Source organism: Molothrus aeneus, chromosome 13, assembly GCF_037042795.1.
Source record: "Molothrus aeneus isolate 106 chromosome 13, BPBGC_Maene_1.0, whole genome shotgun sequence".
Taxonomy (NCBI): domain Eukaryota; kingdom Metazoa; phylum Chordata; class Aves; order Passeriformes; family Icteridae; genus Molothrus; species Molothrus aeneus.
Genome location: NC_089658.1, coordinates 3,117,285 through 3,141,261, shown reverse-complemented (window position 1 = coordinate 3,141,261; position 23,977 = coordinate 3,117,285). Strand labels below are relative to the sequence as shown.

The following is a 23,977-nucleotide window of genomic DNA, read 5'->3' as shown; positions in this document are numbered from 1 at the left end:
AGATACATGGAACCAGGGATTTTGGAGAGCTCAGATTCAGGATTTTGGAAATCTCAAAGTCAGGATGAGGTGCACGGAACCAGGGATTTTGGAGAGCTCAGATTTGGGATGAGGTGCACAAAACCAGGGATTCTGGAGATCTGAAATTCAGGATGAGATGCAGGACTTTGGAGAACTCAAAGTCAAGATGTGGTGCACGGAACCAGGGCTTTTTGAGATCTCAAATTCGGGATTTTGGAGATCTAAAATTCAGGATTTTGGGGATCTAAAATTCAGGACTTTGGGGATCTCAGATTCAGGATGAGCTGCATGGAACCAGGCAGGAGGGCTGAGCCATCTCCTGTGGGGAGGACAGAGGGCAGCTGGAATTTGCCAGGTGGAGCCCAGGCTGCTTCCCAGGAAAATCCTGGTTAATGATTTCCCCGCTCCGTGCCAGGCAGAAAGCGCTGCTGGGGACACAGGGGTGTCATGGTTTGACACGGGAGGAATTTAGGGAATGAACCTAAATTAACATCAAATTAGAGGTTAATTTGAGGGTAAAAATCTCAAAAAAAAAAAATCTCAATTTTTTTCTCAAAACTTTCAAATATCAAATTAGAAAAATCTCAACTTTTCAAGTTTGATCTTAAATTTTAAACATCAAAAAATCTTTTTTTGATTTCTCAAATCGAATAAAATCTCAAATTAGTGAACCAAAACCACTATGCAGGGGAAACCCCAAAATTTTGGGAGCCCTGGCACTGGAAGGGAACCCCCAAAATGAGGGTGGTTTGGGCCTTTCTTGGCTGCAGAGCACAGGAAGCTCCTCACCCTTTTGATTACAGGGGAAAGCTGCAACACCCAGAGCTGGAGAGCTGAAAATGGAAAGGTGAGAGTTAAAATAACCCCAGACCTGCTATATTTAAACCATTCCATGTTTGTTTGGTTGGGTTTTTTTTTATCCCTGGCAGGCAAGGGAGGATTTTGCACATATGTAAACTTTGAGATAAGAAATGTTGATTTAGAAATGTTATGGAATAGGATGGAGATTGTTGAGAGAGAAAAAAGTTTTAAAGGATAGTTTTATAGATAAGATTAGATGCTTTAGAGAAATGGAATTATGAAAGATGTAGTAGGATTTATGAGGGGTTGTTTTAGATGATTGGTTTTAAGGTATTTATAGTATGGTGTGGTAAAAAGTTGATTGGTTAAGAAATATTTATAATGTTTTGTAATTAGGAAATAGTTGGGTTTTGATTGTGATGGTGTGAACCATAACATCTGTAGAGTTTTACTTTTTTTATGAGATTGAAAATGGAATAAAAGTTTTTAAAACAGAGGGATGGAACACAGGGAATTCCATCCCAGGGTCACCTCACCTTCCCAATCTCCCATCCATCCCTGCCCTCTGGCAGTGGCAGCCATTCCCTGTGTCCTGTCCCTCCATCCCTTGTCCCCAGTCCCTCTCCAGCCCTCCTGGAGCCCCTTCAGGCTCTGCCAGGAGCCCCAAAATCTCCCTGGAGCTTCTCTTGTCCAGGTGAGCACCCCCAGCCTGGCTCCAGCCTTGGAGCAGCTCCAGGGCCTCCTCTGGGCCCTCTCCAGCAGCTCCAGGTCCTGATGCTGATGTTGCAGGTGGGGTCTCACCTGAGCAGGGCAGAATTCCCTCCCTGCCCCACTGCCCACGCTGCTGGGGATCAGCCTGGCACAACAACTCCAGCATCAAACCTCAGCACCCCAAAACCACAGGTGCAATCCACCAAAAAGACCAAAAAAGACATAAATCCTCCCCAAAAAAAGTAATAAATTCCCCCCAAAAAAGACATAAATCCCCGAAAAGGACATAAATCCCCCCCCCCAAAAATACATTAATCCCCCTCCAAAAAGACATAAATTCCCCGCAAAAAAGACATAAATTCCCCCCAAAAATATACCAACTGCCAGCAGTGTCCAGGGCAGGGCTCCCCACCTTCCCAGAGTCCTGATTTTGTCCCTTCTCCCAGCAGTCCAGGTGATAAAAGCAGCACCACTGCTTTGATTTCTCAGCTGCTCTGCTCCTGGTGGTGTTTGGAGGCACCTGGAGATTTCTGAGGGTTAAACAGAAACACCAAAAAATTAATAAAAATAAAAAAAAACAGGAAAAACAAAGCAGGTTGGAAACAAAGGCAGGTTTTAACACCAAAACACACTCAGAATTAAAATCCATGCTGCTCTTAATTAACAATGCAAAGGCTTCCAGGGGGGAGTTTCAGTCAGGGATGTCTCCATCCCAAATGATTATTTATGGCTTATTTTCCTTCCTCAAACCCTGCAGTAGCCCAGGTGTGTGGGGAGAAGAAATGTGCATAAAAAATGACCCCAAACCCCACAGAAAGGTGAAGCACAGGGCTGGGATTTGCAAGGTTAATTCTTGCAAAATAATTCTTGCAAAAAATAAGGCCAGGATTCAGTCAGGAGCAGGAAGGAGGTGCTGGGACACACCCAGGGTCGGCTCAGGGGATCAGGGCTGTTTCTGCTGGTGAAAATTCCCATTATCACCATGGGAATGCTGCACAGCTCTGCTTTCCAGCAGTTGGGATCTGGGAATCAAAAGTGTGGGGCTCAGGAGGATCATTCCCAAATTTCCTCCCAGCACCCAGAAGGCTCAGGACTGACCCAGTGATGCCTTGGGAAGGCTGAGCTAGAACAGAGACTACACTGAGTTAAAGAATAAAGAATCCCTTTAATTATATCTATTGAGGATATAATAATAACAATTATATATATATAAAGGGATTTATTAAAAGGATCTCCTCAATGGATTCACCTTGGGCAGCACAAGAGCCCAGCCAGGGCCACACCCAAGCTGGACCCAAAATGATGGTCACAAAAATGGACAGCTGGTCATGGGGTCTCTCACTTGTATAAATTCTGCTCCATTTGCATATTGGAGTTAATTGTCCAATTCCGGGTTTAGGTTATGAAGTCCCATCCTTGTTTTTCTCTCTTCATTCCACCAGTGTTTGTGCTCTTGGGCCCAAAATTTGGATCATTTGTCCTTGGTCCCTGTGGTATTTGCTGGGATGCCCTGATGAAGGCAGGAATGATGCATCTGACTCCATGTTCTCAGAAGGAATTGTATTGTATTGTATTGTATTGTATTGTATTGTATTGTATTGTATTATATATACTTACTGAATGCTAAAAAGATAAAAACAAAAACTTGTGACTCTTTCCAGAGTCCTGTCACAGTTTGGCCCTGATTGGCCCAAGAGTGAGAACAACTCCCAGCAGAATGCAGTGAAACAATCACCTGTGGGTGAGCAATCTCCAAACACATTCCACATGAGCACAGCACAGGAGAAGCACATGAGATAAGAATTGTTTCCCTTTTCTCTGAGGCCTCTCTCTGCCTTTCAGCTTCCCAGGAGAAAAAAACTTGGGCAAAGGAATTTTTTCAGAGAATGTGAATGCCACAGGTGCCCAGCTGGAGCAGGAATTGTTTTGTCTCCCTGCTCTGTGCAGAGAGCTCACCATCCCATAATATGAAGCCCAGAGCCACATGCTAAATCTGAAAAATAGAAAAGCTAAACCTGAGGCATCATTTCTCCCCAGTGCAAGGGTAAATCCCCCCCTTCCATCCCCAAAAACCTCTGAAATCAAGGAATCCCAGGAGGGTTTGGGTTGGGAAGGACCTTCCAGCCCATCTGGTGCTGTCAGATTATTCCCAGCTTTTACAGATGGGGCAACTTTTAAAAGATTTTTATTCCATTCTCAATCCCATTGAAGGGTGAGACATAAAAATGTGTAAAGCTCAATGCCATTCCATCAGAAGCCAGTCTATTTCCTGGTTAAAATACCTTATACATGGTTCTCAGCCTATTAGCTTTCTACACAATGCTGCTAATACTCCTCACACCCATCACCTCTATTTTTACCTGGATTTTATCTATATTTTTACCTGTATTTTTACCTGTATTTAACACCAATCACCTCTATTTTTGCCTATAGTTTAGCTATAATTTATCTATATTTAACACAAATCACCTATGTTTTTACCTATATTTAATACCAGTAACCTGTATTTTTGCCTATATGTAACACCAATCATCTGTATTTTCACCTCTGTTTTTACCTGTATTTTACCTATATTCAACACCAATCACCTCTATTTTATCTATATTTTACCTATATTTAATACCAATCACTTATATTTTACTTATATTTTTACCTATATTTTACACAAATCACCTATATTTTACTTATATTTAATACAATCACCTCTATTTTTACCTATATTTTTACCTATATTTAACACAAATCACTTCTGTTTTTACCTGTATTTTTACTGATATTATTACCTATATTTAACACCAATCACCTACATTTCTACTTATATTTTAACCTATATTTAACACCAATCACATATAATTTTACATAAATTTTTACCTCTATTTAACACAATCACCCTTATTATTACCTATATTTTTATTTATATTTACCTATATTTTTACCTATATTTTAACACCAATCACCAATATTTTTACCTATATTTTATCTGTATTTTTACCTGTATTTAACACAAATCAGCTATATTTTTACCTATATTTAACACCAATCCCCTCTATTTTTCCTCCACGTGGTCCTGCTCCAATTCATCTTTCCAGTTTGAATTCTCTGAAATATTGGCTCTTTTTGCAAGGCCATCTTTCCCAGCTTGTTTCTGAGTTTTGGTTCCATCTCTCTCTCAGCAATGTCAGCCCAGGCTGTTCCCTGCTCCTCGGGGAGGGCTGTGCCCTTTCTCAGAGGCTTTTCCAGGATGAAAAGCTCCTCTGTTCTGGGAGGAGTGAAGGGATGAGGAACCAGCCGTGCTCCAGAGCCCTTCCCTCCCCCAGGCATGGAAAATGAGGCTTTTCCCTTCTGCTCTCCTCCTGCTTCCTCCCCACGTCCTCCCCCCAGCTCTGCTGCCACCTGCACCCCACAGCCAGCAAGGACAGCAGGAAGAAGGCAAAGAAGTGGATTTTGGTCAGGTTTAACCCTTTGCTGACCCAGAGATGGGGCAGCTGAGAGGTGTTTTAAAAACTTTTATCCATTTTCAGTCTCATGTGAAGGGTGGGACAATACAGATGTCATAATTCACACTATCACAATCAGAAGCCAACTATTTCCTAATTACATTGTAAGTGTTTCTGGGCCTATCAGCTTTTGTCACACCATGCTGGAAATGCTCTAAAGCCAATAATCTAAAATGCATCTTTCATAGTTCTATTTCTCCAAAGTATCTGGTTTTATTTGCAACTTTGAAACTTGTTTCTGGTTCCATTTCTCTCTCCACAATGTCTGTCCTATTCCATGGCATTTCTCAGTCAGCATTTCTTCTCTCAGGGTGTGCATACAGATATGTGAGACTTCTGTCAGGCCCTGAGAATTCTCTACAAATCCATTTCCCACAGATTTTACCCCCCAGATTGAGGAAATATGAGATCTTCTCCCCCAAAGGCATCACCCTTTGGTGCTCTGTCATCCCCTTTCAATCCCTGGAGCCAGGCTGGAAGGCAGCAGGAGCATCCACCTGGCAAAATTCCTGGCAAAAATTCCACCTGAAATTCCTGAAATTCAGCAGGAAGGAAGGAGCCAGAGGTTCCTGCTCCAGTCCCAAAGCACGTGCAGCGTTTTGATCTCCCAGGGAATGAATTCAGCTCAGAGCAGCCCAGCTATCTGTAAATATCAGCCAGGTATTTTGTTATCAGAGAAAAGCCACCAGGCTTTTCTTTGGCCCAGCAAAGATTGCTTCCAGCATGGCTTTCATCCCTTCAGGGTTCGGGAAAAAAGAGCTGTTATCTCTAAAAGGTTTCTTTGAGGTCTTTTCTTCAATGAACTACAAACCCCACGGTGCTACAAGAGCAGGGGCAGCCAGGCAGGACAAACACCTGGCAGTGCCCATGGGGTCACCATGTCCCCAGGGAAGTGGGGACACCACGGCCCAGCCATGTGGAAGTTCAAGAGAGCTGTCACCAGGGGGGGACAGCCAGTGCCACCTGGTACAGGGTGAGGTCTGTGGGCACACCAAAGAGCTGACAGACCTGGAGGCTTCACCCTACACTTTTATTTTCCCTAAAGTTACCTGAAATAGGCCAAATCCTAAAGCAGGGCTGCCCGGAGCAGCTGTGGCTGCCCTGGCAGTGCCCAGGCCAGGCTGGCCAGGGCTGGGAGCACCCAGGACAGCGGGAGGTGGCTCTGCCCGGGCAGGATGGGGTTAAGGTCCCTCCCGCCAGGGACTGAGGCTGAGGAGCATCCCGAGATCCTCTGGAGATCTGCTCCTGGCTCCTGCCTGGGAGGTGCCACCAGCATCACACAGGGCCTGGCAGAGCGCTCTGTGTGCCGTGAGGGATTCCAGAGGCACGTCCTGCTGTGCACGGACACATGGACACATGGACAACAGGGACACACAGACACACTGCCCTGCATCCCAGTGCACCAGAGGCACGTCCTGCTGTGCATGGACACATGGACACATGGACAACAGGGACACACAGACACACTGCCCTGCATCCCAGTGCCCCAGAGGCACGTCCTGCTGTGCACGGACACATGGACACATGGACACACAGACACACTGCCCTGCATCCCAGTGCCCCAGAGGCACATCCTGCTGCGCACAGACACACAGACATACAGACACATGGACACACAGACATACAGACACATGGACATACAGACACACTGCCCTGTCCCACACCACATCCCAGTGCCCCTGAGGCACGTCCTGCTGTGCACGGACACACAGACATACAGACACATGGACACACAGACATACAGACACATGGACATACAGACACACTGCCCTGTCCCACACTGCATCCTGCTGCCCCAGAGACACATCCTACTGCCAGGCTGCACGCAGACACACAGACAAACAGACACACAGACAGACTGCCCTGTCCCACACTGCACCCCACTGCCCCAAACACACATCCTGCTGCACATGGACAAACGGACACACAGACAGATGGACACATTGCCCTACCCTGCACCCCACTGCCCCAGAGGCACATGCTGCTGCCAGGCTGCACACAGACACACGGACACAGACACATGGACACACAGCCCTGCCCTGTCCTGCATCTCACTGCCCCAGAGGCACATCCTGCTGTGCACAGACACATGGACATGCAGACACACAGACACACTGTCCTATCCTGCATGCCAGTGCCCCAGAGGCACATCCTGCTGCCAGGCTGCACATGGACACGTGGATATACAGACACATGGACACACGGACACATGGACACACGAACACGTGGATATACGGACACACGGACACACGAACACGTGGATATACGGACACACGGACACATGGATATACGGACACATTGCCCTGCCCTGTCCCACACTGCCCCAGAAGCACATCCTTCTGCCAGGCTACACACAGACAAACGGCCACATGGACATATGGACACATGGACACACGGACACATTGCCCTGCCCTGTCCCACACTGCCCCAGAGGCACATCCTGCTGCCAGGCTGCACACAGACAGACGGCCACATGGACACACGGACACATGGATATATGGACACATGGACACATGAACACATGGATATATGGACACATGGACACATGGACACACAGACACATGGACACACAGACACATGGACACACTGCCCTGCCCTGTCCCACACTGCCCCAGAGGCACATCCTGCTGCCAGGCTGCACACAGACAGACGGCCACATGGACACATGGACACATGGACACATGGACACATGGACATACAGACACATGGATATACAGACACACGGACACACGGACACATGGACATACAGACACACTGCCCTGCCCTGTCCCACACTGCCCCAGAGGCACATCCTGCTGCCAGGCTGCACACAGACAGACAGCCACATGGACACACAGACACATGGATATACGGACACATGGACACATGGATATATGGACACATGGACACACGGACACATGGACACACTGCCCTGCCCTGTCCCACACTGCCCCAGAGGCACATCCTGCTGCCAGGCTGCACACAGACAGATGGCCACATGGACACACAGACACATGGATATACGGACACATGGATATATGGACACATGGACACACGGACACATGGACACACTGCCCTGCCCTGTCCCACACTGCCCCAGAGGCACATCCTGCTGCCAGGCTGCACACAGACAGATGGCCACATGGACACACAGACACATGGATATACGGACACATGGATATATGGACACATGGACACACGGACACATGGACACACTGCCCTGCCCTGTCCCACACTGCCCCAGAGGCACATCCTGCTGCCAGGCTGCACACAGACAGATGGCCACATGGACACACAGACACATGGATATACGGACACACAGACACACGGACACACCCCAAAGCCCGGGCTCCTGTGAGTGTCCCTCTGTGGCACACCGCCCCTCTCCCTGTGCAGCCCCGTTTCCCAGCAAAGCCGGGTGTGCCTGTCCCACCAAACCCTGCAGTGTGAAACACTCTGCAAGCTGAGGGTTCCCAGCAGGCAGTGCTGCTCCAGCCCAGCCAGCCCTGTGGCTGTCCCAGTTACCCCAGCGCTGGGAAAGGGCTGATCCCATGGGGAGGGAGCCTGGGATGGAATAACCCCGTGCTGCTGCTCGTGGAGCAGCTGACTGTGAGCACACCACATTGCCAGGCTCGCTTATTTTTGGAGCCCATCCCATGGCACACAGAACGGAGGTTTTTTCCAAGAAAAGCCCTTCCCAAAGTGGCTTCTCCACCTCAGCAGCATCCTCCTCCTCCTCCTCCTTCTCATTCCTCCTTCCTCTGAGGCAGCAGCCAGCATGGAAGGAAGAATGGGAAAAACACGTTCACTCTGCTGTGAAAATGTAAAAAGTTTAATAAAGGAGAGTAGGAGACACTCACTGGTCATGAACAGAAGATAATTAATAATTAATGGCCCATGAACAGAAGAGATCTCCTGGAGGGACGGTTGTTTGTGAAGAGCTAAAGGAAACTGCCCAATGAACAGAGGAGAACTGCCCCAGCTGTAACAGATGGTGATAGAACACACACCCCAGGCACATCTTGCATTTTCCAAGCAGGGCAGCTCTCCATGGAAACACAGAGCCTTTTTTAACCTTTACACTCTGCTTATTTGCTCAAACAGAGCCCAGAGAAGGGCAGGTGTCAGCAAAGGCCTGGAATAACCTCTGCACCCAACACCAGCAGGGTTTGCCCAAAGTCTGGAAGTCATTCCATGATCTCTGTATTATAAATAACAAATATCAATATTAGCTCTTGCATTTATCTATTAGCTTTTGCAAGTTATTATTGATCACAAAAATCCTGATATAGTACAGTTTGTAATTACTGCTTTTGATAGAATATAATCTGTCAGTTTATGTATGCACTGAATAGCTTTTATAAATAGTAGTTTAATATATAATATTTTAGATGGTAACATAATAAAGGCTGTAAAATGTTAAAATGCTTTTTCATGTAATGGTGTAAAATAATTAGGTGATTTCCCACATTTGGGGACTATCTTATCTGAAAGACAAGATAACTGAAACAGAAACCACTGCACCAAAAAAAGAGAAGAATTTATTGACCCTCATTATCAGGGAGTGAAAATACAGCAGGATGGAACCACAAGAAGAAATAAAATATATTGGTTTATGTTGGCATGGGGACAAGTCAAAGGTTAAAACCAATCAAAACATCCAAACTCAAATAAATGTTTTGATATGTAAAAATTCTTATGAATATGCATGTACCTCCTGTAATTTAACAATAAATAGAGAACATTGTTTAAGTTAACTGTGTGCTTTTGGAAAACAGTCATGCACCCCAGTGCTGCATTTTATCCCTTTTATCCCTTAAGAAACTTCTAAAAATTCTAAAAAGTGAACTTTGTTTTTTTATCAGGGAGCAGCAGCGAGTGCTGGAGCCCTGGAAGGGGACAGAGGGTGAAGCTGCTCCTGCATAGCCCCAACTCCACACCCACCACGGCTTTGGAGAGGCAAAGCTGCTCCAGGGATGAGATTTCCAGCCCTGCCACCACTCTCCAGCCTCTCACAGCCTGCAGGGATGAGATTTCCAGCCCTGCTGCCACTGTCCAGCCTGTCACAACCCTCAGGGATGAGATTTCCAGCCCTGCTGCCACTCCCCAGCCTTTCCCAGCTCTGCCTCTCGCTCCTGTTGAGCCCAGAGCTGCTTTTCTTACCCCCAGGCCCAGCCTCTCCCTCCAGGGTCCCTTTCACAGACAATCCTTTGCTCTACTTTAGCATTTCCTTACCCAATTTATCATAGTCTAATGTAGCCCCACAGCATTGCAATAGTCTTATGTGGAAAGATGTGACAGGGTTTTGTATTCTATCACCATCTGTTAGAGGTGGGACAGTTCTCTTCTCTTCTTTGGGCAGTTTTTTTTAATCTCTTCCACAACCAATCCTCCCTCCAGGAGATCTCTTCTGTTCATGGGCCATTAATTATTAATTATCTTCTGTTCATGGGCCAGTGAGTGTCCCTGCATGGCTGATAAAATTCCATCATCCCATGGGGAGATGCTCTGCCCAGGGGAGGAGCCGAGCATTCCTACCTGGATCCAATCTGAGGTTTGGGACACCCCAGCAGCCTTTGCCCAGTGCATTCCCAGAGGAGCAGCTTCTGCTGCCCTGCATTGCCAGAGGAGCAGGGGGAAATGTGCACCTCAGGGACCCTCTTAGGGCCAAACGGGCACCCAGCTCTGTCACCATGCCTTAGGTTGGAAATGGGGCTGTGCACTCTATTTCCATCTGTTACAGCTGGGGCAGTTCTCCTCTGTTCATTGGACAGTTTCCTTTAGCTCTTCCACAACCAACCCTCCCTCCAGGAGATCTCTTCTGTTCATGGGCCATTAATTATTGATTATCTTCTGTTCATGCGCCAGTGAGTGTTCCTGCATGGCTGATAAAATTCCATCATCCCATGGGGAGATGCTCTGCCCAGGGGAGGAGCCAAGCATTCCTACCTGGATCCAATCTGAGCTTTGGGACACCCCAGCAGCCTTTGCCCAGTGCATTCCCAGAGGAGCAGCTTTCTGCTGCCCTGCATTGCCAGAGGGAGCCCAGGCCCATCTCCAGCAGCCCTGGAGCTGCAGAGGAAAACTCCCCCCTTGTGCAGGATCCCTGCTCCAGCAGAACCACAGCTGGCACTGCAGGAGGGCTGAGCCCCCATGGGATGGGGCTGTGCCACCACCCTGACACACAGGGGGACAGGGCCTGCTCTCACTCTGGCAGGGTTGGTTTGTATCGCTGCATTTTTATTTTATTTTTATTTTTTCTCTAGTAAAGAACTGTTATTCCTGCTCCTTTATCTTTGCCTGAGAGCCCCTTAATTTCAAAATTACAATAATTCAGAGGGAAGGGGTTTACATTTTCCATTTCAAGGGAGGCTGCTCCCTTCCTTAGCAGACACCTGTCTGTTCAAACCAAGACCATAATTTTTTCCCCAAAATTTATTACTTTTTCTTCTAGTTCTGCTTTGTAAAAGCACATGGGAAGGTTTCAGCTTTTCCACTGAGGCTATTTCATTCCTGCACTTGTTCTTCCCTAAAAGTGTAATTCAAACAACTTTAATTGTACATTATTTTCTCTCTGAATTGCCCCCAAGGAGAATTTATCTTCTCTTATTGTAGCTGGAGGGAGTACAATCTTATCTTTCAGCTCCAGCAAGGCTGACAATTTCCTATCTTCTGATGCTTCTCCTCTTCACTATGTTGGGGCTTTGTTAGAGAGTTGATTAAAGCAAAATTGCTTTTTTTTTTTGCTGCAATTTTGCTGCAATCTAACCTAGAAATGCCCAAAGAATCACAGTCATCTTTCACAATGCTCCTGTGTTCCCTGCTATAAAAGTCTCTCCTGCCCAGACTGGAGAATTCAGCACCACCTGTAATGTTTGCCATCAATTAAAACTCCCCTCCTGTCACTGCTCTGAGCTTTAGGAGGTGAAAGAGTTGGGATATTCAGCCCAGTCTGGTCACTCACTCGTGTTCATTTTCTCCTGTTGATAAAAAAAAAAAACTCTTCCTAAATTGCTTTTCTTTTACTGAGTGCATCCAGCTCTTCCCAATCCTCTGCACTGCAATTTCCTCAGCTTGTTTCTCAGGAGCCTGAAGGCCAAACATTGTCCCCGGTGCACACTAAAATCCCCAAATTCTCCCAATTTCACCCATTTCCAGCCCTCAGTGGGGCACAGAACTGTGGAATACCCTGAGTTGGAAGGATCAGCAATCCCAGCTGCTGGCCCTGCACAGGACACCCCAAAATGCGGCACCTAACCCTAACTCTGACTCCACTTTTGGGGGGTTCTAACAATGATTTTGGGCTGGCCTAGGTGACTTTGGGTTTTGGTAACCCCCAGCCAGTGGGAGAAGGTTTTAGGATGTGGGTTGTGCATCACACCTCAATCTTAGGACACTTTGCACCCCACCTGTGTCCTTGCAGATCCCAACATGATGAAAATGGCCCTTTCCTGGGCTGGAAGCCCAAATTAGGCCGGATTCAGCTCATTCCAGCTCCAACCAAGAGCAGCTCCCCGGGGCTGGGCTTCCACGGAGCAACAGGAGAGAGTGGGTGGTGGGTGGGGGTCCCAGGTAAAGCTGCTCCAGGCCATTAAAATCCATCAGTGCCCCCCTGGCTGGGCCCTGCTCTTTCTCATGGCTGGGGTTTATTTTGGGTGTCACCCTCCCGAGGGAGGAGGGAGCCTCAGGTTTCATTAAATCACTTTTATTGCATCACAGGCTGAAGTGAATGTGCCTCAGGGCAGCAGAGAACGCTGATCAGAGCGAGCCATTAGGGTCAGCACCACCCCTGGCTCATACAGGGCTGGGAAAATCATATTTATCATTTCCAAGGCCAGCTGATAGCCCTCATTTGGATTTAGCTGCGGAAGGACGAGCTGCAGAGACTGGGGAAAATAAATATCCCCCACAAGAGATGTGAGAAGCAGCGCGGTGCTGCTGCTGCCAGCTCGGCAGTGACCTCCTGGCTGTCCCCTCTGTCACTGCCACACTGATCGCAGCTCATTGTCTTCATTTCATGTTAATCACTGCTCTTTAGGCTGATGGATTATCGGCCTTTCTGCCTGGCTGCCTGCGCCCTGCGGCGGCCGGGGCCGCTCAGCTGCCATTACTGCACGGATCCCATCGATGGCTGGGACACGGAGCTGTCCCCTGTCCCCAAACCAGCCCTGGGCACCCCACAGTGACCCCTTGGGGACAGACACCGTGTGGGACAGGAGCCAGGAAGGAATCCTAGTGCTCAGTGATGGCCATTACAGCACAGCTCCCAGGGAGCTGTCTTGTGCAGCATGTGGGGACTCCTGGCTGCTCTCCTTCCTTTCCAGCCACGGCATTGTCCCTTCCCTTCCCTTCCCTTCCCTTCCCTTCCCTTCCCTTCCCTTCCCTTCCCTTCCCTTCCCTTCCCTTCCCTTCCCTTCCCTTCCCTTCCCTTCCCTTCCCTTCCCTTCCCTTCCCTTCCCTTCCCTTCCCTTCCCTTCCCTTCCCTTCCCTTCCCTTCCCTTCCCTTCCCTTCCCTTCCCTTCCCTTCCCTTCCCTTCCCTCTGCCCCACAAGGGCACCCCATGCCCAAAGTCACACCCAGGCCACTCAAACTCCACGGGAGCAGCCTGAGTGTCCCGTGGGGAATCCCCCAGGACACGGGGCTGTCCCCGCAGCCACCACAAGAGCCCAAATCCCTGCTGTTTTTGGAGAGGAGCCCAGCTGCAGGTAGTGCCCAGCCTGGCTGGAGCCAGCCCTGTGCTAATCCAGGGGTGCCACCTGCCGGATCAGCCACATCCTGAAAATTCCTCCAGATGTTCCAAGTTTCCCCCCCACCCCGTGCCTTCCTGGAGACTCTCGCTGGCACCCAGGGGCAAGCTGGGGTGTAGCAAAGCTGCCCGCGGCTGGGAGGAGCTGCTCCCAGCAAAAGTTATCCCTTCCCTCGGGGTAACAATGAGGTCAGGGAACAGCTGAGTTATTGGACCCCATTCCCTAGAAAACTGGGTGGAGAAAAACATTACAGTGTGGCTGAGCTGGGTGAAGAATTTGCAATGGAGACAAATCATTTTGGGCTGGGTCAGAGGAGGGAGGAGGGAAAGCAGTTTGATTTGTGTCCCTCTTGCTCCTTCTCTGCAGAAAATAAAGTCGGGCAAGCTCCAGTTTTCTGTCCTAACAGCTGATCTCAGCCCTGCTGAGATTCCTCCCCGGACTCCGTGCGTGCATTCCAAGCCTGCCTGCCCCAAATCACCCATTGTCTGTTTTGCACGGAAAGCCATTTCTGCTGGGAGGAAAGCACGGAGGAAAGCAGACTCCAGTCTGACCACTGCCCACAGGAGCTGTGAGCACGGGAGCTGGCAGGGAATAACCCACGGGATTGGGAAGTGGAAACTCAGCTTCCTGCTGAGGCAAAAAGAACATCTAAAAAAGAACATCTAGATTTTTTTATGACTACCTTGAGTTGGTTAATTTGTTTGTTTGCCATTCCTCTCATTTGTTTTGGTTTTTTGGGTTTTTTTTTTGGAGCAGCTTTGTCTTTGACTCTTTTCCCTCAGAACACGTCACTGTGTGATTTTACAAGCTCTCCCTTCTCTCATTTCTCAGAGCACGCGGGTTTTGTTCAGTTTAATTTTTTCCTGTCTGTTCAGGATGAGAACTGAAGGGCTCACCTGTGCAGCAGGGTGTGAATGAGGCCTCTGTGGAGCCTCACCCCGATGTTATCTCACGGGGTTAATATCGTTCTCCAGCTGCCATTGTGCCTCTGGGGAGATGAATAGCCATTAATCAGGTCGCAGTTACCTTTTGGGATCGCTGTTTTCCTGGCAAGCGGCCCTGTGGGAGCATTATCTGATGTTATCCAGGGTTTCTCAGCCATGAGAGCAGCTGCAAAAGAAGAGTTTTGTGCTGGACTCTGTTTCGTGCTCTGCCCTGGCCCACAATACATTCAAAAGAAGGTGAGTCCGTGTGGGGCAAAGCAAAGAAATTCTTCCCTGTGAGGGTGGGGAGACTCTGGGATGGAATTCCCAGAGCAGCTGTGGCTGCCCCTGGATCCCTGGAAATGTCCCAGGCCAGGCTTAGCGGGGCTTGGAGCAGCCTGGGACAGTGCAAGGGTCCAGGGGGTGGAATGAGATGATCCTTGAAATCCTTTCTACTCCAACCCACCCTGTGGAAGCTTTCAAGTGCCAAAACACATCACTAAACACATGGAAATAACAGGGATCTCTCAACACTCACAGCTGCAAGAAGACAAGCTCCAAATTCCACCCCCCCAGGTGAAAATATGGGTCTTGCTTGAAGGGAAAGCGCAGGGATTGGGAAACTGCAGAAAACTGAGTTTTCTCTGGCATTCCTGAGGTCAGGAATCACCATCCCCACACCAGGCAAACACATCACCCTGCTCAGGCTCCATCTGCTGGAATCCCAGGGTTTTCCTCACTACCGAGCCACCGTGGTGGATCTAGGGCTGGCAAATCCCCTTTTCCTGCAGAACTCCAGCTGGGAGGGGATTCCCTCATCCATGGGACAACAAGAGGGGTTTTTCTGCCACAGTTGATATGGCTGCATACCTGAGTACTTTGTTATAAATTTTAGGGATTTCTTGGAACTCTGTGCTCCAAGAGACTCGGGATCAGACCCATGAGGACATCTCCTGGCCATGGGAACTTTCTGCTCCAGTTTTCTTGTGCTGTATGATCACAAATCCATAGCTCAGCTCAGCTCTGTGCAGAACCTTCATTCCCTGCCTGGGGAAAAACCTCCAATGGAGACCTTCCAGGGATGCTCCAGGTGACAGCAGAGCAGAACCAGAGGAACACAAGTGACAGCTGAGTTATGCAACTGTAGAGAGAAACTCCCGAGCTGGTGACAGAGGGGGGGAAAAAATTCCTCCTGCTAAGTTGAGCTTGGGCCTGTGGCAGCGTGAGTCACCCTGAGCTGCCATGGTTACGGAGCAAGGATTGCTGAGCAGATCCAGAGCCTGCTCCCAGCGCTCACTCATTCCAAACTTGGAAAACAGGCACTGGAGGTAAGGCCTAATAGAGAGTGGGTGTCTGCAAGGAGCAGAGTTACAGTGAAATCCTGGGAAAACAGAGTGCAAAGAGCAGTGCGAGGGGCAGCGCTGGGTAAAACTGGATTTCTGGGCCTCTGTTCCCCTTTTTGTCTGGTTTGCAAGGGCTGCTGTCAGGATTGTTCCACACAGAGGGGGAAAAAAAGAGGATGTTTCCACGCCACGGTGAGAAAAAGCAGAGTAGTGTCACAGATGAATCAGCTGGCACCAACAGTGAGTCATGGAAATGCACCGTGGAAATTCTCCAGCGCAGTGGAATCTCTGAGGCACATCAAACCTGGCATCCCTGGGGAGCCAGGGCCAGCCAGGATGACGTGGAGAGCACCAGCACATGGCCAAAAAACTGCTGCTCCTCACGTGTGACCTCGCCCCTGCCATCCTCACCCAAGGCCTGAAGTGCCCAGGGAGGGATTTCAGCAGGTTCTCATGGAAAAGGTGTGCCTGATCCTTGCTTGCAGTGAGTCACAGCAGCAGTAAAAGGACGTGGTGGAGTCGGTTTGCTGATGATCAGCTCAGACTGACCTGGGCAGGGTGTAGGAGGAGGGACACAAAGTCAAGAAACCAGGGCAGGTTGGGATGTCACCACCCATTATTTCCCAGCCCACCCCACTTTGGGCACGCTGGTGACGCAGGGCTCTGCAGAAAGCTGAAAATCTGATCTGGAGGATTTTCTGCTGTTTTTTTCCCCAGCCTCCTTCTCTGCTGGTCTGTCCCACAATCTCCTACAATCCTCATATCTCCCCACCATCAGCTGGGCTCACAGGCACAGAACAAAGCAAAAGCAAGCAGCAAATCTGACCTGGCATCTGTGATTTATGAAGGGAAAATACAGAAAAGCCACCCAAAGCTCACCAACAGCCAATTTCCAGCATGCCTGGCTTGTCCAGTCATCTATGAGAGAGTTTTTGTGCTCTTTGCCCACAACTGCACTGCTAACATGGAGCAAACACCTTTGCTTCACGTGGCCTCAGTTTCCTACTTGAGCAAAAATGACACACTCCTTGAAAAATCTTTCATGTGGAAGCACAGATGGATAGAATGGTGTTTAAATTGATATTGGTGTTTTGTGGGTGCATGGACCTTAAGCTGAACAATTTGGGGTGGAATTGGGTTCCTCTGACACACTGTGGCCCCTGCAGAAAGGCACAGAAACTTCTAAAGTGAGTATGAACAGAGCCAAGTACCAGCTCTTGCCTTGTACTGAACAGTGTTTTAAAACAATGAAGAACAGAAGTGAGGAGGAGTGTGGTGCTTTTCACATCCCAGACAAAGGGGCTCGGCCATGGCGGCCCTGAGGGGATGGATCCCTCAGGCAGGCTCTGCCATGGCGGCCCTGAGGGGATGGATCCCTCAGGCAGGCTCAGCCATGGTGTATTTGAGGGGATGGATCCCTCAGGCAGGCTCAGCCATGGTGTATTTGAGGGGATGGATCCCTCAGGCAGGCTTGGCCATGGTGTCTCTGAGGGGATGGATCCCTCAGGCGGGCTCGGCCATGGTGTATTTGAGGGGATGGATCCCTCAGGCAGGCTCGGCCATGGTGTCTCTGAGGGGATGGATCCCTCAAGTGGGCTCTGCCATGCGCTTGCAGGGATTGATTCCTGAGGAGGGCTCGGCCATCCTGCCCTCAGTGCCCCTGAGGATGTCATGGCTTCAACATGGTGCCCACAGGGATGGATCCCTCAGGCGGCACACTGCCATGCTACTGTGCTCTCAGTGCCCGTGAGGGGATGGATTCCTCAGGCAGGCTGTTCTATGGTGCCCCAGAGTAGGGGCTCCACCATGCTGCCCTGAAGGGAAGGTGCCCTCAGAAGGGTCTCTGCCATCACATCCTCAGTGCCTCCATGGGAACAGATCCCTCAGAGCTCCACCATGGCGTCCCTGAGGAGACGAATTGCTGAGGAAGGGCTCCACCACGGCAGCCGCAGTGCCCCTGAGGGGACAGATTCCACGAGCTCCGCCATGGTGTCCGTGAGGTGACAGATCCCTGATGAGGGGTTGCACCATCGGCACCCTCAGTGCCCCTGAGGGGACAGATCCCTCAGGTGGGCTCTACCATGGTGTCTCTTAGGGGACAGATCCCTGACAAGGCACTACGCCATTCCACTCTCAATGCTCCTCACAGGAAGCTGCCTCAGGTGAGCTTCACCATGGTAAATCTGAAGGGAGCTTCCCTCAGGCGGGCTCCGCCATCGGGCACCTGAAGGGACGGTTCCCTCAGGCGGGCTCCGCCATTGTGCCCGAGGAATGGCTGCCTCAGGCAGCCTCTGCCATGGCGCCCCTGAGGGCAAGGCAGAAAGAGCAAGGGGCAGCTCCCCGCCGCCTGGGCGTCCCTGTCCTGCTGCCAGCTCGGGAGCTCGGCAAGGAGGAGAAGCCGCGGGACAGGGGAAGCGGCGGCGCTGAACAGAGCGGGCCGAACGGGGCCAACATGGCGGCGAGGGGCGGGCGAGGCGGGCGTTGACACCGCCCCCCCCGCCTCGCCCGTCCCGTCCCGTCCCCTCCCCTCCCCTCCCCGGCGGCGTCGCCCCCCGCCCCCGGCGGATCTCGCGAGAGCGGGCGCTGCGCTGCGGTAGGAGGTCGGCGGAGAAGGACGGACGGAGCCGCCGCCGCTCCCGCCGCCGCCTCAGCCTCTTCGCCTTCCTCCTCCTCCTCTTCCTCCTGCCCCTGCCTCAGGAAGATGCCGCGCTCCGGGCCGCTCCCCGCCGCCTTCTCGCTCCTGCTGGCGACGGCCGCGCTGCTGCCGGGACCCGCCGCGGCGCAGAACGGTGAGGGAGGGCGGCGGCGGCGGGGGGAGCGGGGGGGGCGCGTTGCTATGGCGGCGGGTGCGCTGTGGGCAACCCCGCGGGTGGGGGGCGACCCCGGCTTTGGGGGGAATCCCTGGTGATTTGGGGCCCCTCAGGGGAAGGGGGAAGGAGGAGAAAAGGGGGGGGGGGTACAGGCTCGGCCCCCCCGGCTCCTCCCGAGGCGCCTGGTGCCGCCGGTAAAATGGAACATCTCCTCATCTCCTCCCGCCTACTGAACCTGCATCTGCCGGGCCGCCTTAAATCATTTATAATGCAATAAAGCCCGTAGTTCCTTAGCAACTGGAGAGGTCCTTCTGATAGGAGAGTAAAAGAAGGAATTAAGGGGAAAAAAAAAAAAAAAGAAGCAACAACCAACCCACCACACCCCAAGCCTTCTCCGTTCCTTGTAGGCTAGCGTGAGCTAAATCCAGCGCGGCTGCCTCCTCCCCGGCGAGTTCGCAGCCAAGTGCATGACAATTAGTGGCAGAGCGGAGCGGGGCCAAGAGGCTGCTCCAGCCGAGCCTCCTGCTCCAAGGAAATCCCGCAGCGCCGAGGAAAATGCCCGTGTGCTGCTGCCAGGCCGGGCAGCGCTGTGTGCTCCTGCTGCAGCATCATGGGCAGCGCTGCCCGCGCCTGGAGAGCCGGCAAGGGCAGGGAGCTCGGCCTGCGGGAGGATCCGCTGGGAAAAGCTGCCCACGAGCAAAGGCTGCCTCTCCAACGCAGCAATCCCACCCTGGTTTCATCGTTTCATCCTCCTTTCTCGCTCCTTCCTTTCTGCTCTGCAGATAATGTTCAGTCCTAGGGTTTCCCGGCTGTTGAGGGGAATTTCGCCTTGGCTCTTTGCTCCAGGGGAATCCTGGAATCATAGGAGTGTGGAACCTCGCAGCCTTGTTTGGGTTGGAAGGGACCTTAGAGCCCATCCCATTCCACCCCCTTCCACCAGGCCAGCATTAGGGCTCTCAGGGTGTTTGACAGTGATATCCAGATGGGAAAAATGCCGTCCTAAAGGTCCCAGGTGAGAGTTATTCCCTGAGCACGTGCAGATTTTGCAGCGTGAAGGCAGCAGGGAGCTCTGTGTCTGTTAAGCAGAGTTTGGCATTGGCGCTGTGAATGAAAACTGGAGGCTCTCTGCAGAGTGAGGCAGTCTGGGAACACCCTGCTGGAGCTGGGTGGGATTTAGGGATCCGGGAATGGGGCTGAGTTGTGGATTAAATGTGGTTCTGTGCTCCCCGTGGCACTGCTGAGTTCCCAGAGAAATTCCAGCCTTGGGAGGGAAGGGGTTAAATGGAAATGGGTCGTGTGTTCGTGCAGAGAAGGTGTCAGGTGCCAGCAGCTGGGGTGACAATCCCGCCTGGCTGCCGGGACAGTGCATTTGGCGTTTGGGAGTCTGGAGGGCAGTGATAAAGAGAATTTTGGTGAGAGCTGGAAAGGGGCTTTGTCCCCCCCAAAGTGATCCTGGTGTGAGGGAGATTGCAGCCCGCTGGTGTGTCCTGGAAGCTGATTAATTGTTATTTTTAATGAAGTGGTGAGGGATACTCTGTAATGAGTTTCTGTAATGCTGCGGGAGCTCAAACAGGTGAGTGAAAATCTGCTTGGGAAGGGGTGGAGCGCCCCAAGCCAAGCGAAAGGTTGAGATCTTTTTGACTTAAGGTTTATTGCTGCTCCAGTTTTAATGTGAAAAGGCCCTGGGCTTTTTTCAGCAAATAATGGCCCGTGGGGAGCTTCCTGAAACAGAACAATTCCTCTGTGGGTGGAGACCAGGTCCAGCCATTCCCTGAATTGTGCTTGTTCCTTCAGATCTCCTCTGGAAACAGCTTCTCACCTATGGGTGTGTGCTGTGAAGGGGCGGGGGAGGATCCCAAAGGGCAGGAATTTGTTATCTTTTATTGATGTGGAACCATCAGAGTGATGAAAGGTGAATAGTCCAAGTCAGGGTGCTGAAGGAATGGCCACGGACCTGTTGGAACTCACCTGGAGCAGAAAATCCCCACTGGAATGCTGAGTTTTGGTGGGGGAAAAAAAAAAAAGCTTTTTTCCAACCTCTGACAGGAGATCACCGCTGAATTCCCAGTGGTTTTTCCAGATTTTAATGCAACCCAGAATATTTGGAGTCAGGCTGACCTATGGATTTAATCTTGCTAAAATTGGGATGAAGGTTTTATTTTAAAAGGTTTTATTTTGAGAGGTTTTTATTTTGAGGGGTTTATTTTTCGGGTGACTTTATTTTGAAAACTTTTGCATCAACACCTTTAACATCTTAAGGGAAATGTGGCAGGAATTGAACTTTTCCTGAATATTTTGCTGGGAAAATGATCCGTTTCTGCTCATGGCTTACATCCAGAGCAGAGTTCTGATGGAACTGGGGGAGAGATGGGGAAGGATGAGGAGGAAGAGCTGGAAAAAGCCAGTCAGGAAGATTTGTGTTTAACCTGCACTTTCTAAGCTGGAAAATTCACTTTAATGCTTCCAAGCATGGAGGGGAGGAAAACATGACTTTTCCATCATTGTTTTACCTTGAAAACATCTTTATTTCCAAACCAGCAGCTGGAAAACCAAAGGCTTCAGTGCAATGATAATTCCACCCCAGAGTGGCTGGGATTTCAAGGTTATTTTATTCTCTGCTATTGCTGCTTGGGCTGCCCCAATCTGGGAAATCTGCAGTGGATTTTTAGCTCACCAACACAGGAGCTGGAATGGGAGCAAACTGGCAAATTCTGCCCTATAGGGCAGAGAATTCTTCACCCTAAAATTGCTTGGGTTGTTCTAAGCTGAGCATGAGGGAAAATAAAACCAAATAAATTCAGGTGGTGCTTGTGCAGTTCCTCCTCTGCATGGATGGAGAAGGAACCAGCTGGCTGAAACCAGAATATGGATTTTCTGTTGGCAGAAACCAGCATAAAAATGACCATAAAATCAGGAAAATTAACTAAGCTAATCCTGCATTCTGAAAATGAATTTCTTCTTGAAGGAGCCAGTGAAAAACTTTGCTTTTATCCTTGTTTGTGCCCACTGAACCTCATTCATTCCTCCCCACCTGAGCTCTGCTGTGCCTTTTCCTGGTGCCCAGATAAATGTGAGCATTTTTGGAGCCTGAGTGTGGGCTGAGCAGTGAGGAGAACGTTCAAAGTTCTCTCCTCCTCCTCCTCCTCCTCCTCCAGGCAGGATCTCCCCTGTTTCTGCTGCTTTATGTCCCCAGCCCAGCCTAGGGTGGCTTTGTCACCCTCAGGGCCCCTCGGGCCCACCATGGATTTTATTTCATTATTTTATTTTCATTTTGGTTGTTATTGCAGCTCCTGAAATTCGCACACGTGCTGCACGTGGCTCCAGTAGTGAGGTTTTATTTTTTGGGGTATTTTTCTCTAATCAGGACAATTCCAGCTCCTCTAAAGTTTGGTTTTGTTTAAAGCAGGAGGTGCAGTAAAGCACAGGGAGCTCTCACAGCTTGGGTCTACCTTACCCCAAGCCCTTTTTGCCATTTTTTCAGTTTCCCAGCAGAACTCTTCTTTCTGAAGGTTGGGATTTGGTTGGCTGGTGTGGGATTCCACAATCTGATCCTTTGGATGTTCGAGGATGGGCTTTGTGTGTTCAAACTCCTCAAAACAGGAATATTTGGGAATAAATACAGTGATTTTTTTTTTTTCCCCCCAGTTAATTCTAAAATACAAATCCTGACTTCTGTAAGCCTGGAGGACAGAGCTTGGCTGTTAAAACATGACAAAGCTCTATCAAATCCAATACCCAATCATTCAAATAATTATAATTATCTGTGGTTTTATTTTCATGGCAATTTATTCTCACTCCAGGTTAAACATTTGTTTGATGCCTGGTGCTGCTTTTGGTGTTGGAGATTTGCACTGTGAGACATTTTTCTAGAGGAAAAATAGATTAAAATGTCCTGTTCTGGTTTGAATAAACAAGAAAAAAAGGGGTTTTTTTTTTGCTCTAATTCCTGTAGTTTTGCATTCCGTGTTTTAAAATCCACAGCAGTGACTGGTGTAGCTCATTACATTTTGGGGGTAATCACAGGGGTCTTGGGGCTCTTCCACTGGTTTGGAAATATAAAATAAGACTTTATTTATATTATAAAAAAGCAGTTACAGCATTTGTGTTGACAGAATAGGAAAACAAGAGGAAAGGGAACATCAGAGCCTGGAAAAAATGCACTCAAAACCCCAAAACTTCAGCTGGCAAAGCAGCTGGGAGCACATGGAATTGCAGGAACTTGGGAAAAGTGTCAGAGCAGATCTTGGGAATGCTGAGGGGATGGGTGCAAGTGCCCGGGGAAGGCTCCTGGCGCTGCACAGAGCTCCCAGCAGCCTGCAAGAATTCCGTGAGGGCGGACAGCAGGAGTTTGCACAAAACAGATGCTCGGAGCAATTTTAAACCTGAGCGTGCACCAGCTTGGCTGAGCACTCCGGGGGTGATTTATTTTATTTCTTTTTTTCCCCCCCCTCACCGTGGTTTGTTGGGAAAAGCTTTGTGGTGCTTCAGCAGAGCCTGCCTCGGGTTCAGGCTGCAAATGGGGTTTGAATTGCTGTCGTTTGGAGCTGCTTGGAGTGAATGGAACGGAGCTGGAGGGGTTCAAAAGCAGCTCTGAATCATGGCTCTGTCTGCTGGCCTGGTGAAATCTGTGCGGGTGATGGGATGTTAGGGAGCTCTGCTGGATGGCCAAAGGATGAGAAAATGCCTAAAATAAAGGTTTGCAGCTTGGTTTTGGTCTGGTCCGACCAAAAATGATGCTTTGAGAAGGCTGAGCTAGAACAGTGAATAGACAGAGCTAAAGAATAAAGCAGGGATTTATTGGGAGGCCTCAATGGATCCACCTTGGGCAGCCAAGAGCCCAGCCAGGGCTGCACCCAAAATGGTCACAAAAATGGACAGCTGGTCATGAGGTCTCTCACCTTTATGAGTTTTGGTCCATTCGCATATTGGAGTTAATTGTCAATTACAGCTCCAGCCCATGAAGTCCCATCCTTTTTGTTTTCTGTCTTCAGTGAAAGATTGCAGCTCTGTGGGGTCCTGGTCCAGGGCAGGGTCAGGGAGTGCAGCTCCCCCTGGGGTCAGGGAGTGCAGCTCCCCCTGGGATCAGGGAGTGCAGCTCCCCCTGGGATCAGGGCAGGATCAGGGAGTGCAGCTCCCTCTGGGATC

General features: G+C 49.9%; 1 protein-coding gene across 1 annotated transcript in view; it reads left to right on the top strand.

The window, feature by feature from the left end:
• The first annotated feature begins 18,593 nt into the window (after positions 1–18,593).
• Positions 18,594–23,977, top strand: part of NPTN (neuroplastin) — a 46,272-nt gene continuing 40,888 nt past the window's right edge. The window contains exon 1 of the mRNA XM_066558970.1: positions 18,594–18,811. Within this exon, the coding sequence (XP_066415067.1) occupies positions 18,724–18,811 (88 nt within the window). The 5' untranslated portion in view covers positions 18,594–18,723. The remainder of the gene's footprint in view (positions 18,812–23,977) is intronic.